The 17,577-nt window shown below is 47.0% G+C and overlaps 1 protein-coding gene across 1 annotated transcript in view; it reads right to left on the minus strand.

Moving 5' to 3' along the window:
- Positions 1-17,577, minus strand: part of cubn (cubilin (intrinsic factor-cobalamin receptor)) — a 450,080-nt gene that overhangs the window by 261,317 nt on the left and 171,186 nt on the right. Inside the window, exons 23-25 of the mRNA XM_038796451.1 lie at positions 12,138-12,319; positions 9,398-9,572; positions 830-1,011 (exon numbers count right to left, since the gene is read on the minus strand). Coding sequence (XP_038652379.1) covers positions 830-1,011; positions 9,398-9,572; positions 12,138-12,319 — 539 coding nt within the window. The remainder of the gene's footprint in view (positions 1-829; positions 1,012-9,397; positions 9,573-12,137; positions 12,320-17,577) is intronic.

The raw sequence follows: 17,577 nt of genomic DNA on the forward strand, positions 1-17,577 counted from the left end.
TGTGCCTAAACTATGTTAAGACACTCTTGATACAGTCCCCAATTAGCACAAATTGGCAGAGCAAAAACATGCATAATTCTGCACTGTGTTGGTAATTTCATAAGAGACTATAATGTTGGCTGACGTAGGAAACTGAAAACTTCACTCTGGTCCAGTTGCGAGTGCTTTTCTGAAGTTGGGATTGAAGCATAATTTTGAGGCGGAGTAGAAGGAACTTTACTTCCCATCTGATCAGAAGATGATCAGTGGTGAGACTGGGCTGCCAAAGCAGAGGAAGTATTGAGTTCTCCAGAATTGACTTCCATCTCCACAATGTGCATAAACATTTATCGAAAATGCTTCTTAGGTCTTTCTAACCGCTGATTCCTTTCGTTATATCTGAGGATAAAGAAAGTGATTTATTGGTGCCAAAAGCTATTTCCCTGCCTCACAAAGTTATGCTCATGATTTCCAGTTGAGGCTAAGCATATAATTAAGCAACTGTGCAGGTGACAAGTATCAGGTGCTGAGTCACAATGGGAGGAATAGAGTACGCTCCGTTTAAAAAGAAATCCCCAGTGAAATCAGCATTGACAACAGAATCTGTAAGATATTGAGTCAGTTTTTTGGAGGTCCATCAAGATGGCCTGAAAATTGTTATCCATGAAGGAGAATTGGGAGAACATCTAAATTGAAATAGCACACAAATATTAATGTAGATACGTTAATACTGTATTGATTTACTAATAATTACCCAATCTTTTAAAATATCACAAACCCTTTAATAAAACTCTTTCAAGCAACTACCAAAATAATTTATGGATTTAATTGATTTTTTTTAATGACTTACAGCTACATAGTCAGAATCACAAGATTGATGATGTTCAAGGTCAAAGTCAGCGAAGTCAAACAGGATGCGATAGTGGTTATTCACAGTGATGACCCAGGAACAATCTACGTTGTTGCTGTAAGGACTGGGATAGTTTGGCGAATGGATTTCTCCTTTGGGAGCTGTAAATATCCCACCACAACCTGCAAGTGAAAGAGGAAAATACATTTTTGCAAGGAAATGAAAAACAACTTTAAAGCTAAGCCTCAAGTCGCAGCATGTTACTTGGGGAAGGGTGGCTACTGTCATTGACCAACATTGCACCCCTCCTCTCAATAGATTAGATTAATAATTGTGATTACTACACTAGGAAATAGCCCAGATTTTGGTATCAGCACGTGCGATTCATTGCAAACTTTCAAAAGGTCTGCGATTCAGACAGCAGCACACCTCCTGCCCAATTCCTTTGGCCCTTTCTATCATTCGGTCCTCTGGGCCTCCCAATCTAGCACAGATCTTCTTTTTGTCCTGAACTGTTCTGCCCATCCCTTGCTCAAACCTATTACGATGCTAGCTTTTACCAGTTCTGATTAATGGTCATCAACCTGAAATGCTAACTCTGGCCCAGATTTTCACCACAATGGAGAGACTCTCCATCATGATGTAAGTAGAGGAAATGGCTGAAAAACCAAAATCCAACCCTCGAACATGGCATTTCCTATTTTCATAGCAGTGAGACTGGAGTCAGGCTGGAGTTCACACACATATGACTGATGGAGGCACCTATCCAGTCAAATCATCAGAATCTTCCTAAGTGGGATTTTGTTAGCCGAGGAGCGCGAAACGCAGCATATGTAAATTAGACCAGGTTAAGAACTGAACTTGGTGGATTTGTTTGGCTAACGAGGGTACCATCTTTGAAAAAGTAAGGTACACATTTGCATATGGTACCGGAAAACATTTGGGAGAGGCAAGGCACACTTTGGGATTGTTATAAGTAAACGTGGTTAAGCACATAAGTTCATTGGAACTGTCAAAGCTGTCATAGAATTGTCAAGCTGTAAAAGAACTGTAAAAGCTATCATAGGACTAATAAAACTCATTGGAACTGACAAAACCCACCGGAACTGACAAAGCTGTCAATAGATTTAACTTTGCTGGGATTCAAATTGAAAAATAAAATCAGGAGTTCAAAAATAAATCAGTGCTTGATATTTGATTTGGTCTGTTGACATGAGCCTGCGGCCTTTCGTTGCAGGATTTTTACTGCACTGGCTGATTTTACAAACTAACATTATTGCGATAAGGTGCTGTTAAGTGAATTGTTTGATTGACAGATCCAAATGGTTATAGAATAGAAATTACAGAATCATAGAAAAGTCAGTGCAGAAGAGGCCCTTCGGCCCATAGAATCTGCACCAACGCATGACAAACACCTGACTTACCTACCTAATCCTATTTTCCAGCACTTGGCCCATAACCTTGAATGTTATAATGTGCCAAGTGCTCATCCAGGTAGTTTTAAAGGATGTGAGGCAACCCGCCATCTTCCACCCTCCCAAGCAGTGCAGTCCAGATGTCACCACCCTCTGGCTAGGTTTTTCTTCAAATTCTCCCTTAACCTCCTGCTCCTCACCTTGAACTTATGTCCCCTCGTAACTGACCCTTCAACTAAGGGGAACAGCTGCTCCTTATCCTATCCCTGCCAATGCCCTTCATAATCTTTCACACCCCAATCAGGCCGCCCTTCAGTCTTCTCCGCTCTGGAGAAAACAAGCCAAGCCTATTCAACCTTTCTTCATAACTTAATGTTCCATCCCAGGCAACATCCTGGTGAATCGCCTCTGCACTCCCTCCAGTGCAATCAAATCCTTCCTATAATGTGATGACCAGAATTGCACATAGTATTCCAGCTGTGGCCTCACCCAAGTTCCATATAACTCCAACATGATCTCCCTGATTTTGTAATCCATGCCTTGATTGATAAAAGCAAGTGTCCATATGCCTTTTTCATCACCCTATTAATCTGCCCTTCTGCCTTCAGAGACCTATGGACAAACACGCCAAGCGCCCTTTGTTCCTTGGAACTTCCCAGTGTCAGACCATTGATTGAATACTTCCTTGTTGCATTACTCCTTCCGAAGTGTATCACCTCACACTTTGCAGGGTTAAATTCCATCTGCCACTTTTCTGCTCATTTGACCATCCCTTCTGTACCTTCCTGTAACCCAAGACCCTCAATTTCACTGTTAACCACCCAGCCAATCTTTGTGTCCCCGACACACTTGCTGGTCCAACCCCTCCACATTTGTCATCTATGTTGTTTATATAAATGATAAACAATAGGAAGCCCAGAACAGATCCCTGTGGTATGCCACTGGACAATAGTTTCCAGTCACTCAAGCAGTCGTCTGTCATCAGCCTCTGTCTCTGACAGCTAAACCAATTTTGAATCCACCTTATCAAGTTACCCTATATCCCATATGCAATTGCCTTTTTTTATAAGTCCCCCCCTTGTCAAAGGCTTTTGCTGAAATCTATGTAAACTATATCACTTGCGCCAACCTCATCTACATACCTGGTCACATGCTCAAAAAATTCAGTCTAATTTGTTAGGCATGACCTCCCTCTGACAAGGTTGTGCTGACTATCCCTGACCAAATCTTGCCTCTCCAAGTGAAGATAGATTCTCGTCTTCAGAATTTTCTCCAATAATTTTCGCACCACTGACGTGAGACTCAGTAGTCTATAATTCCCTGGCTTATCTCTACAATCTGTATCAAATAGTAGGACTACATTACCTGTTCTCCAATTCTCTGGCACCTCCACCGAGGCTAGAGAGGAATGAAAGATTTGGGTCAGTGCCCCGACAATCTCCTTCCTCACTTTCCATAGCATCCTGGGATACAATTCATCTGGACCTAGTGATTTGTCCACTTTTAACCACGACAATACCTCTAATACCTTGTCACTCCCTATGACAATTTGCTCAAGAACCTGACAGTCTCTCTCCCAGATTTCTATATCGACCTCCTCTTCTCTGGGGTGAAGACAGATATAACGTATTTGTTCAACACCGAGAATTCACCACAGATTTCCCCCTTGCTCCCTAATGTGCCTACTCTTTCCCTGGTTATCCTCTTCCCATTGATATACTTAGGGAATGTTGGGGTTTTCTCTACTTTCATCAGCCAGAGCTCTCCTAATTGCTTTCTTAAGCTCCATCCTGCATTTTCTGTACTCCACTAGTGGTTCTGTTGATTTGCTCCCTTTGGACTTGCTAAAAGTCTCTCTTTTCCTTCTCATCATATCCTGAATGGCTCTGGTCATCCATTGTTCTCTAGGTGTGTTACTCCTTATGTCCCTAGAGGGAACATGTTGGGCCTATACCTACCCATTTCCTTTTTGAATGCCCCCACTACTTTTCCGTACATTTCCTCACAAGTTACTCTTTTCAGTCTACCTTGACCAGATTCTGCCTTATTTTACTAAAATCCAAAACATTTTTTGGAATTATCCATCTCTTTGTCCATAATAAACTTAAATTGTATCATGTTGTGGTCACTACCACCCACCAACACATCAACCATGTGTCTGGCTTCATTCCCCAGAATTAGATAAAGCACTGCACCATCCCTTGTTGGACCCTCTACATATTGAGCTAAAAGGTTCTCCTGTATACATTTTAAGAACTCCACGCCATCTAAGAAATATTTGTTTTCAAAAGGCATTACTTGAAGGACCTCCTTTGCATTTAATGTTTTTTAAATTAAAGAAAGTGTTTTTAGCTGTTTAAAAGAACGACATAATCAAAAGACACATAACTTTATTTTATGTCAGCCTGGCTCCCAAGGTTTGGCCATAGTGGATACTGGGCGCACAGTGGCACAGTGGTTAGCACTGCTGCCTCCCAGCGCCAGGGACCTGAGTTCAATTCTGGCCTTGGGTGATGTGGTGATATGCTTGTGAATAATATTGTATATAGTTAGCAATGCAACCTCCAACCAGCTGATGGCGTCAGGCATCGGACATGTGGCATCTGAGTCTCGGCAGTTGGAATTAAGGCGTACAACAGGACAGGCGCACATAGGGTAGTTCCAGGAGAGTCCACAAAACTTAAATAGTAACTAGTCTTCATAGTATTCTGTTTGTTACCTTTCCACGTGTGGATAAATAAATCATCATTCTAGTTAAGTTACCAGCAGTTTTGCATGAATCATTGTGAGGACAAAGTCACAGAACACAACGGGTGACTGTCTGTGTTGAGTTTGCACTTTCTCCCTGTGTCAGTGTGGGGTTCCTCTGGATGCTCCGGCTTCCTTCCACAGTCATAACTATAGATGTAACTATGTTTGCTGGTGTCGATCCAGCGAAGGCTGCCCTCGTGTTGCTTGTGACAGCTGAGGCGGGAAGAAACTGTCGAACGCAACAGTGACAACTCAGGTTGGAGGAGGCATCTCATGTACAGGGGGCCGTTGCACACCCTGAAGACCTTGATTGCCCATCATATTGAGGAGGGACCCAGAAGGGGAGGCCAACGATGATCCAAGGTGTACAGGCATCATTGGTCAGTCAATGAGCTGACAGAAACCATGGGCGGGATTTTCTCAGCCCGGGGTCCAGCCGGAAAGTCCCTGCGACTGGCTAAAATTGTGCCACGCCGCTATGACTCCGGCACGCCATTCTCTGCAGAGCGGCTGGCGCAGCGCAGGTGGGAGGGTGCTCTACGCGGCTCCCCCGCCGATTCTCAGCCTGGAATGGGCCAACGGCCATCGTAAAAAAGCCAAGTCCCGCTGGCGCCGTCCATATCTGCTCTCAGCCGTCGGGAACTGGACGTGGAAGGGTCAGGGGGCAGCCTGTGGGGAGGGGAGGGGGGTCTGACCCCGGGGGGGGGGGGGGAGGGGGGCTCCAATGTGGCCTGGCCTGCGATCGGGGCCCACCAATCGGCAGGCCAGCCTCTCTGGCTGGGGGCCTCCTTTCTTCCGTGCCGGCCCCTGTAGCCATGTGCCATGTTGCGTCGGGGCTGGCGCGTTGAAGGGAGCCACTGCCCATGCGCGCTTTAGCGTTGGTGCCACTGTGCATGTGTGGATCCAGCAGCGTCAAGTTGACACCGGGATCAGCAGCTGGAGCAGTGTGAACTGCTCCAGTGTCGTGCTGGCGACCTGTAGGGGCCAGAATTGCTGATCCTGAGGCCGTGTTGACGCCGTCGAGAAACGCGAGGGGGTTTACGACTGCGTCAACACTTAGCCTCAGGATCACAGAATCCCACCCCATGTGCCCAGAAGCCAGCAGGGAGACAGTGCAGCACCTGTGCCATGCCCTCGTTGACATAACACCAGGTGGAAGAGGAGGACACACACTCCCGGTGGCCGTGAAGGTCACCATTACCCTCAATTTCTATACCACTGGGTCATTCCAGGGCTCAAGCGGGGACCTGTGTGACATATCCAAATCTTTGACCCACAGATTATGGATGCTCTGTATGCCCAGGCATCAGACTATATCACATTTGAGCTGGACCACGCAAAACAAGATGCCTGGACTGCAGGATTTGCTGCCATTGCCGGGATGAGACCGATAGCATGCATGTCGCCCTGAGAGCATGGGGCATCAGGGAATGCCCTATATTATTGATGCGACCATCAATCCACTCTGAGACACGAGTTGGAATAAACTGTGGCTTTAATCGGCTTACAATTGAGCCTGCCTGCGACTGCACGATACTGAGGGCGGTCTCGCAGGACCGCGGCACTTATACTCCCTAAAGGGGGCGGAGCCTAGGACGGATCCCTGTACATGCTCCTCATCTCCCCGCGTGGGCAGAGCCGCATAGTGGCTCACAGATGGGGCCCACAGGGACAACAGTAAGGTATAGTGTGAATTACCAGTTCCACATTCACCACATTCATCCCCTGTTAAAAATCAAGCTCGGCGGGGTGACGAGTTTATAAGTTCAGTCGGTCCGGCGCCCGGATCGTGCGTTGCGACCAACAAAGCCCTGGTGTTGCAGCTGTTTCGGGTGGCTGTGGAAGGATGTTCGGTGTGGGCCCGGGGGTGGACTCCGGGGATGGCTCTTCCTGAGCTTCACTCCTGCGGACTGGTGTGCCGGGTGGAAGGGAGAGCGAGAAGCAAATAGCTGCGGGGGCGCAGGGCATGGGAGGACAGGTGGGGTGTAGTGTGAGGGGTGTATCGGTGGTACTGGTGGTAGAGCCTGCGGGTGCCAGGTCCCGGAGGGCCGGCCATCGGGGTGTTCAACATACACGTAGTGGAGGTTCGAGTGCAGGAGCTGGACCCTCTCTACCAAGGGGTCGGTCTTGTGTGTCCGAACGTGTTTCCGAAGGAGGACAGGGCCCGGTGTCCTGAACCAGGACGGAAGCGTGGCCCCCGTGGTAGTTCCCCAGATCCGGGTGAACCAAGCTCTCAGTGCTCCCGGAGTCGAACAGGCACGGTGTCTCGTATCCGTTGATCCGGACGGACATCATGGCACTCTTGAGGTGCTTGGGCCGCGACTGATCCAAGGTGACTGCGCTGAGTTGAGGGTAGTCGGTGGCGCGGTCGGCGGTGCTGGAGCAACCCCGCAATGACCGTCCGCGAAGGTCGTAATCTTTGAGCGGTGTAGCGGTTGATGGCCAAGGTGGCGGCCCCCGTTGATCGCACGTGGTGGGTGGCGAGGAAGATGGCATCCAAGATGGCCACCCCCATGGATCACACGTGGCGAGCAGCGAGGAAGATGCCGGCCCCAATGGATCGCACATGGCCGGCCGCGTGGGGGAAGATGGTCAAGATGGCGGCCCCCGTGAGTCGCACGTTGTGTGGAGGCGGAGTCGGCAGACACGCTGCCACATTACGGGGTCTGCGAGCCTGAGAGTCGGAGGAGCGAGTGTTCAAGTTAGGGTTTGAGTTTTTTGATTTGGCCAGCAGACCTTAGCGAAGTGTCCTTTTCGCCCGCAGCTGCTGCAGTTCGCGTTGCGGGCCGGACATTACTGCCGGGGGTGTTGGGGCTGGCCGCAAAAATGGCACGATAGCCCTCCGTGGTGGGCGGGTGGCCGCACGGCGCAGGCCTGGGGCAGCCTTTGGTCGGGGGTCCACGATAGGGTCTCGTGATTGGCCGGGAACGCAGTTAGGCTTTGGAAAGCGACCTCCAACGAGGTCGCCAGTTTTACCGTGTCCTTCAGGTCCTGGGCCCCTTTCTCAAGGAGACGCTGCCGCACATAATTTGATCGGACCCCCGCAGCGTACACGTCTCGGACGGCAAGTTCCATGTGCTGAGCGGCTGTAACGGCCTGGTAGTTACAGTCGAGTGCGAGGGTTTGAGGTCACGCAGATAGTCATCTAGCGGCTCCCCAGGGCGCTGGCGGCGAGTTGTGAAGATGTGGCCACTTAGACTTTGTTCACGGGCCGCACGTACAGGCGTTCGAGTATCGCGAGGGCCTCAGTATAAGAGTTAGCTTCATCAAGTTGAGTAGAAATACGATGGCTCACCCGTGCATGGAGAAGACTTAGTTTTTGTTCATCTGTAACGGAGGAAGTCGTCGACGCAGCCAGGTAGGCCTTGAAGCACCGAAGCCAATGCAAAAAAATTTCCTTTCCTGTGCGACCACGACCTCAGAATCATGCACGTGTATGCCCATGCTCTGGGAGAGTGCATGACAGTTACATTCTGGGGGACCCTAGTGTCTTCGAGGACCGCCCCAGGATGACTGGTTGTCTCAGGGGGTACAAAGGATACCTGCTGAGGTCATGGCTGATGATGCTGGTGCAGAGGCTGTGATGAAGGGGGAGACTCGTTATAATAAGGTCCACGTTATCACCCGTTGAGCGGTGCATTGGGCTGCTGACAATGGATTCCGATGCCTTGACCACTCTGGTGGTGCTTGCATCAGAAGGACACCAATCCCGTTTTTTTCCCTGCTGCATTGTCCGCCACATCAGGAACTCCGCTATCGGTGGTGCATGACGGAGCATCCAGCTCACTGTCTGTCATCTTACCATCAAACAGGTAGAAGCAAAAAGAGCTCTGTCCAGGTAAACTTCTGGAACATTGGAACCGGTGCCTTCAAGACTAATTTAACGCTATGTACCTTGTCCCCTCGCGGAAGTTGCACCTTTGGAAAGATGGATCACTCTGCAAACAGTCAGCCAACCTATCCTCTGAGAAACACTTCCTTCGACTTTTGATTCTGGATTCTGGACTCATGTAAAGCCAGCACTTGTAATTTTTATTGTGGTCTTGCCCTTTTGTTCCCTTACCCCTCTTTTATTGTATGAGTGCAAAAGGGGTAGACGTTGCAAAACCCCTTCTCGCATTTTGTGTGTGTGTGAAATGAACCAACCATATTTTATCTTACTCGAGTTTGCTGTGTGAGTTATTTACAGAGGATTGGAACAATCAAAATGTACAGCTTATGCCACCACTTACAAAGAGGGGAAATCAAAAATCAAAAACACCTTTCTGTACATGGACAGGTAAGTGAGAGGAGAAACCAGAGCTGTTTAAATTAATCCCCCTTCCTGTCCATAACAATACTAACTAGTCCCAACTATATAAATGGTACCTACAGCTCTTTCTAGGCCTTTATCCACACTTACCTCCTGCCTTCTGTTGCCAGGTGGCATTAAAGCCTCTTGCATTGCCATTTGAATTCGTCTTAAATCGGATAGTCATGTAGTTTCCCGTGCTGGAGACCACTAGTGGGCTGTTTGGTGGGCGGGTCATACACAATTGGGCCAACTGCACAGAAGTCATGTCTGGACCACCATACACCTGAACAATACAAAAGATACCTCAATATAATAAAATTCTTTGTGACAGAGACAATTCCTTTGAAGTTGCAGTTACTTGAGCAAAATAAATCTCGATCGACGTGGGAATTTAAAAAAAAAAACAACTTAGTTTCCATTTTCAGAACCAGTTAAGTTTTCACATTTTACATTCAATGAAATAAAGTTGTGCGGCAACCGATCTTTGTATTGTGAACACCATTTCCAACTATTTCTAGGTGACTTTGTTGCTGGACTGATAATCTACATGGGCAATCAGTCATAGAAGTGAAATGAAGAGATAAATGAATGGATATTATTTAAAGCTTAGACCCAAGGACATCTGCATAAAGCCTGTGGATTTAGTCTGGCTTCTACTGCTTTCTGCTTTATTAGTTCCATTGATTTTAATGTTAAAGTCAGCATTCCAAACTTCTGAGCAATACTTAACCCATTTTATAGGCCTGGCAAACGCTAGTGGAAACAAATGCTTTGAGTAAAAATATAGTTGTGTGCCCATTAGGGAAAAACAAAAACCTGAAGAAAATCTACAGTGAAGCCGTAAAATACAAAACACAACAAGCTACTTGCTTTGGAAGCACTCAGTGGAAAATAAACCAATATAACGGAACTCAGGCAGCAAAATAGAAAGAAAAGCTTTAGAATCTTATAAATCTGAAACAAAAACAGAAAATGCTGGAACTGCATGTTGCAGAACAAAATCATTTCGGTATAATGTTTGATCTGAATTTGTTGAACTTGGAGGTAAGTTTTGTAGCATGTTAGTGCCACCTCCAATCCCACTAATTTCTCTCTTGTTCTGCCTATATTATTCCATTGTCTCTCTCAAGCACATACAATTGTGCCTCACACACTGCACAGAATACCCAGTTTCTTTCTGAACACTTTCAGTGAAATCAGACCACCACATTGTATTCTTTGAAATTGGTCTCAGCAATTTTGGATTAATTATGTATGCTGCTTAGTTATTTTGTTCTTTTGATTTTCCAGGAAGAATGAAAAGCCTCTTAAATAAGACACATTGCTTTACTACAATACTCAGACTTCAGGAGTGAGTTTATTTGAAACAGCAATGCTGAACAGGTGAGTACTCTTGTATTCCAAATAATAGAGATGCAACTTTGAAAAATGCTAATCTATTTTACATCTTCAATTCACCGACTAATGGATTAGATAGGCTATTTTCTCTCTATATCCAGGTTTTCTGATTAGAAACAAAGTGGTACTAACCAGCAGCCAAAGATCAGGCTCAGCAATAATTAGATGCTTATTGTCTTAATTCTAACCTCAGAATGGTAACCCGCACTTTGCAGTATGATTTCTTTTTATTCCTTTGACACATCCTTATGATCTGGCTGAGTGATTGCTGACTTGTGGTAAATTATGACATTAGGAACCTAATAGAAATGTAAATTTATTTCACATTGGTTTTCAACGACTAATGAAAGTCCAAGCCTTCATCCCATCAGTTTGGTTTGCATTTATAGCCAGATCTCCACTGTTAAAAATCAAAGACATAACCCCTCCCTGCTTTTCTTTTAAATGATAACTGTTCTCAGGGGGAAAATGGCCACATCTACCCTAGGTCATTGCCCTCTTTATATTTGCTGAAAGAGGTTCTGTGACATACTGAGCCTTCTATTGCTTGAAAGGAGAATCTCACAGCAGTAGCTGCCGTTGTTTAAAAATTACATTGTGCGGTTTTCAGTTTCTGGCTTTCTGCTGCTCCAGTTGGGAGTAGGATCCAAAAGATCAACAATGTGAAAACTGCATTGCTCGATTATACAGATGGGCTGAATGACTGTAGCCCAAAGCAAAGGCAGCCAACATTATCGTAAAGGAACTTATACAATTTGTTTCCACCATCACTACGACTTCCAAAGAAGCACAGAGGAAAGAAATATCACTATCTCAGCTTTAGTTCCCCTGAGAATACTTTTTGCTTCCCCGACAACTAAGAATGCTCTCTCTTTTTACTTACACAGCTACTGCTAAAACCAGGACTACCACCCAATGCAGCAATGTAACATACAGAAGGTATATGTATGTATATATACATATATATATATATACACATGTCTTTCGGGACTTGTGGGAGGAAACCAGTGCGTCTGGACTAAACCTGCGCATATACGGGGAGAAAGTGCAGACTGCACAGACAGTGACCCAAGCGGGAATCAAACCTGGGTCCTTGGCACTACAAGTACCGTTGAATCCTAAAATCAAATCAATTTCGACCTTTTACATTTTATTCAAATTGTTTATTGTTCTATTAATTTATGGGATTTGCGTGTTGCTGGCTGGGCATTTATTGCCCATCCCTAATTGCCCTTGACCTGACTGCCATCTGGGCCACTTCAGAGAGCATTTAAGAGTCAACCGCATTGCTGTGGATCTGGAGTCACATGTAGGCCAGACCAGGTAAGGATGGCAGATTTCCTTCCCCAAAGAGCATTAGTGAACCGGGTGAGTTTTCAAAACAATTGACAATGGTTTCATTAAAGAAGAAACAAGAGATAACAAGTCTCTTGAATTTTGAGTTTAATACCTCCAAGACATCCAAATTACATGTTTGGTGATATTCCACATCAAACTCATGGACGGTGAGCTCAATACTGCTGCCAGAATCTCCTTCAATGAACCAGATACATTCCCGATGATGTGGATACCTGTTTGGATAGCCTGGGCTGCTGAATCCTCCTTTAGATCCAAGCAATTCTCCACCACAGCCTGGAAAAAAGGTTAAAATGATGAATACAAAGCAAAGGGCAACATAATCACATACCTTGTTACTGTAAGGTAAAGTCACCACAGATGACCATAGGCTGCTTTCCCTTTTGAGGGGGAGAGCTGAGTGGTGGTGATTTAACCTGAGGATCACCACATCTCAGGTGAAGAACAAGTTTGAGAGGTGGGGCCTTCATGAATAAACTCTGTACAGTCTGCAGAATCGAGCTAATCTGACAATTATTTGCTCAGAGTGGTGATAGAGCTGGTAGATTAACCATTTAGGACAGTTAAAAAGAGTAAATAGTGCAGGTGTTGTATTGCAAGGCAATCGACGAGGCCATGTTGAAACACGAAAGAGGTTTAGTGAACTAAAGTTAATTATATACTATAAATTAGTTAAAGGCGGGGAGAGCTCAGAAGAGATCAGTAAAGTTTCCAGAACAAGTAATAGAACAAAGAGTATGGAAAGCGGCAGGAATCTAACTTCAGACACAGCAGATAAGGGGACAACTACGAGAAGGGGGGTGGTCAATGCAGGACTGAGGGTGTTATACCTAAATTCACACAGTATACAAAACAAGGTAAATGAGCTTGTAGCACACATTGAAATTGGCACATACGATGTTGTGGGCATCACAGAAACACGGTTGCAAGGGAATCAGGGCAAGGATCTAAATATTCAAGGATATGTGTCCTATCGAAAGGGAAGGCAGATGGGCAGAGGGGGCGGGATTGCATTGTTAGTAAGAAATAAAATTAAATCGAAAGCAAGAAGTGATATAGGATCAGAAGACGTAGAATCTGTATGGGTAGAGTTGAGGGGAGAATACAATATAAAGGTAGCTACCGAGAATCTTGAAAACTGATTGAAAAAAGTTTCTATAAAAAAAAAAATAAATTTAAAAAAGATTCACAGAAACGAAAATAGGCCTCTGACAGTCAGAACCGGGGAAATTCATAAAGGTAAACAAAGACATGGCTGAGGAACTAAATTTGTACTTAGCTTCTGTCGTCACAAAGGAAGACACAAATAACTCAATGGTTCCGACAAATTGGGACACGAGGGGCTCTCATAGAAACTTACAAAATTCTAACAGAATTAGACAGGGTAGAATCAGAAAGAATGTTCCCGATGGTGGGGGGAGTCCAGAACTAGGGGTCATAGTTTGTGGATAAGGGGGTAAACCTTTTAGAACTGAGGAGAGGAGAAATTTCCTCACCTCGGAGGTGGTGAATCTTGGAATTTGCTACCACAGAAAGTTATTGAGGCCAAAATGTTTTATGATTTCAAGAAAGAATTAGATGACGCTCTTGGGGTTAAAGGGTTCAAGGGATATGGGGGGGGGGGAGGCGGGATCAGGATATTAAACTTGATGATCAGCCATGATCATAATGAATGGCAGAGCGGGCTCGACGGGCGAATAACCTACTCCTGCTTCTGTATGTTTCTATGTCCACAACTACAAGGCACAAGTCAGGAATGTGAAGGAATACTTCCCATTTGACTGGATGAGCGCAGCTCCAAAAACACTCAAGAAGCTCTGCACCATCCAGGATAAAGCAGCCAGTTTGATTTGCACCATCCCACAAACATTCACTCCTTTTCCCACCGACGCACAATGGTGGCAAGTGTATACAACCTGCAAGATGCACTGCAGGAGCTCACCAAAGCTCCTTAAACAGAACCTTCTAAACCCACAACAACTACGATCTAGAAGGACAAGGGCTGTAGATATATGGGAACATCACCACCTGGAAGTTCCACTCAAAGCCACTCAGCATCCTGACTTGAAAATATATCATCATTCATTCACTGTCGCTGGGCGAAGTCCTAGAACTTGTCCCCTAGCAACACTGTTGGTGAATCTACAGCTCAGAGACTGCAAGGTTCATAAAAGTTCATCACCACCTTCTCAAGTGCAATGAATGCTGTCTAGCCAGTGAAGCACATATCCCATGAAAGAATTTAAAAATGTCAACTGCCTACACACACTTCCATCCAAACTGCTGTTGCTGTTTTGTAAAATTGATTTTTGTCTTTTTCTATCATTGAAAGGAAATATGTTCATTATTCTTCAGGAAACTCCTTGGTCAGGTGTGAAAGATTGATAGCGTGATTAATTGGCAAAACAGAATCTTTGAGGGTAGTGACACTTGAAGATCCACTGAGAAGCTTATGAAGGGGCTGGTTTAGCACAGGGCTAAATAGCTGGCTATTAAAGCAGACCAAGGCAGGCCAACAGCGTGGGTTCAATTCCCGTACCAGCCTCCCCGAACAGGCACCGGAATATGGTGACTAGGGGCTTTTCACAGTAACTTCATTTGAAGCCTACTTGTGACAATAAGCGATTTTCATTTCATTTCATTAACGGTCCAATTTTAACCAAAACATCATAGATTCCAATTTTCATCTGAATCTTTTTTAACATACAAATGGTGGGTTCCAATTTTATCAAGGGGACTGTGGTAGTCGGTATTAGGGGTATTACGGTACCCAGGTTAAGGCTGTAAGACCATTGGTGAGAGGTACCTGAGACAGCAAGATCATTGGTGAAGCCTGCCTGCTGGTTCCGCCCAGTAAGGCGGAGTATAAGAGTCTGTGTCTCCCCAGCTGCTGCATTCTGTACCTGCGTTGCTGGGGGAAATATCTAGTCCAATAAAGCCTTCAATTGTCATCCAATCTCGCTTCGAGAGTTATTGATCGTGCATCAATTTATTGGACTAAATTTTAAAGAATGGAGCTCCGAATCAAGCTGGAGTGTCTGCAACTTAGCCCCACGCAGCAAACTAAGCGGCAACCTTCAAACACTGGCTGGCGTGCTTCAACGGGTACCTCAGGACGGCCACGACTACACCCACGGAGGACCAGAAACTGCAAGTTCTCCACTCGAGGGTGAGCCCAGAGATCTACATGCTCATCGAGGATGCGGACGATTTCGAGGCCGTGATGGCCCTGTTGAAAGGACACTACATTCGCCCAGTAAACCAGGTCTATGCCCAACATCTGCGAGCGACAAGGCGACAAATCCCAGGGAAAAATCCCTGGATGAATTCTACCGTGCGCTTCTGGTACTAAGTAGGAACTGTGACTGTCCGCAAGTTTCAGCCAGTGACCACACAGAACTTTTAATCAGGGACGTATTCGTTGCAGGTGTGCTGTCCTCCCAAATCCGTCAGTGGCTGCTAGAGAAAGAGACACTAGGCCTCAAGGAGGCATGGGCACTTGTTAGCTCCCTGGATGTGGCCTCCCGAAGTGCCCGCGCGTACGTCCCTGACCGCGCAGCAGTCCCTTGGGCAGCGTGGAACCCGCCCGCGGCCGGCCCCGATGCATCCCCCATCCCCTACAAGCTTGTGACGAGCGGCTACCAGGCAACACTGGGGGGCCCCGCTGTTATTTTTGCGGGCAAGCCAAGCACCCCCGGCAGCACTGCCCGGCCCGCTCCTCCACCTGCAAAGGGTGCAGCAAAAAAGGCCATTTTGTGGCGGTATGCCAGGCTCGGGCGGTCACCGCCGTCTGCGGGGGCGAACCGGGGCCGCCACCACAACTCTATCAGCAGTCCACATGCGGGCAGCGGGCGCCGCCATCTTGTTCCCTAGGGACCACGTGCGACGCATGGCTGCCGCCATCTTGCACAGAGTCCCAGGACCCCGATTCGGATGAGCACACACCGCCCGAGGAAAATCTTCAACTTTTACCGCGACTCGCCTCGGTGACTCTGGACCAGTCTCGGCCCCGAACGCTCTCGACCGCGACGACGACCGCGCTCATCAATGGACACAAAACATCCTGCCTGATCGACTCTGGGAGCACAGAGAGCTTCATACACCCCAACACAGTAAGGTGCTGTCCTCTTCCTATACACCCAGTTAACCAGAGAATCTCCCTGGCCTCCGGGTCTCACTCTGCAGAGATCAAGGGGTACTGCATAGCTAACCTCACAGTCCAGGGAAGGGAATTAAAAAATTTCCAACTCTATGTCCTTCCTCACCTCTGTGCTGCCTCGCTCCTAGGGTTAGACCTCCAATGCAACCTCCAGAGGTTAACCTTTAAATTCGGTGGCCCTATACCCCCCCCTGACTGTCTGCAGCCTCGCGACCCTCAAGGTCGACCCGACTCCCTTTTTGCGAACCTCACCCTTGATTGCAAACCCGTCGCTACCAGGAGCAGACGGTACAGTGCCCAGGACTGGACCTTCATTAGGTCAGAAGTCCAACGGTTACTGAAAGAAGGTATTATCGAGGCTAGCAGCAGCCCCTGGAGAGCTCAAGTAGTGGTTGTAAAGACTGGGGAGAAGCACAGGATGGTTATCGATTATAGTCAGACCATCAAAAGGTATACGCAGCTTGACGTGTACCCTCTCCCCCGCATATCTAATTTGGTCAATCAGATTGCACAATACAAGTTATTTTCCACCGTGGACCTCAAATCTGCCTACCACCAGCTCCCCATCTGCCCGGTTGTCCCCAAGTACACTGGCATTCGAAGCAGATGGGCGGTTCTACCACTTCTTGAGGGTTTCCTTTGGTGCCACAAATGGAGTCTCGGTCTTCCAACGGGAGATGGACTGAATGGTTGACCGGTACGGTTTCTGGCCACGTTTCCGTACCTCGACAATGTCACCATCTGCGGCCACGACCAGCAGGACCACGACACCAACCTCCGAAAATTCCTCCATACTGCAAAAATCCTTAATCCCACCTACAACAAGGACAAATGCGTTTTCAGCACCGACCGTCTAGCCATCCTCGGCTACGTAGTGCATGATGGAGTTATAGGCCCAGATCCCGAATGCATGCGCTCCGTCATGGAGTTTCCCCTCCCCCACTGCTCCAAGGCCCTGAAACGCTGCCTGGGATTTTTTTCATATTACGCCCAGTGGGTCTCCAATTATGCGGACAAGGCCCGCCCACTAATCCAATCCACGGGTTTTCCCCTGTCGGCAGACTCCCGCCAGGCCTTCAGCCGCATAAAAGCAGACATCACAAAGGACACGATGCACGCAATCGATGAATCCCGTCCATTCCAAGTCGAAAGTGACTCGCTATGGCGGCCACCCTCAACCAAGCAGGAAGGCCCGTGGCCTTCTTCTCACGCACCCTCCATGCTTCACAAATCCGTCATTCCTCCATTGAAAAGGAGGCCCAGGCCATAGTAAAAGCTGTGCGGCACTGGAGGCATTACCTGGCCGGCAGGAGATTCACGCTCCTCACTGACCAACAGTCGGTTGCTTTCATGTTCGATAATGCACAGCGGGGCA

The sequence above is a fragment of the Scyliorhinus canicula genome, chromosome 5 (genome assembly GCF_902713615.1).
Source record: "Scyliorhinus canicula chromosome 5, sScyCan1.1, whole genome shotgun sequence".
In the NCBI taxonomy this organism is placed as follows: domain Eukaryota; kingdom Metazoa; phylum Chordata; class Chondrichthyes; order Carcharhiniformes; family Scyliorhinidae; genus Scyliorhinus; species Scyliorhinus canicula.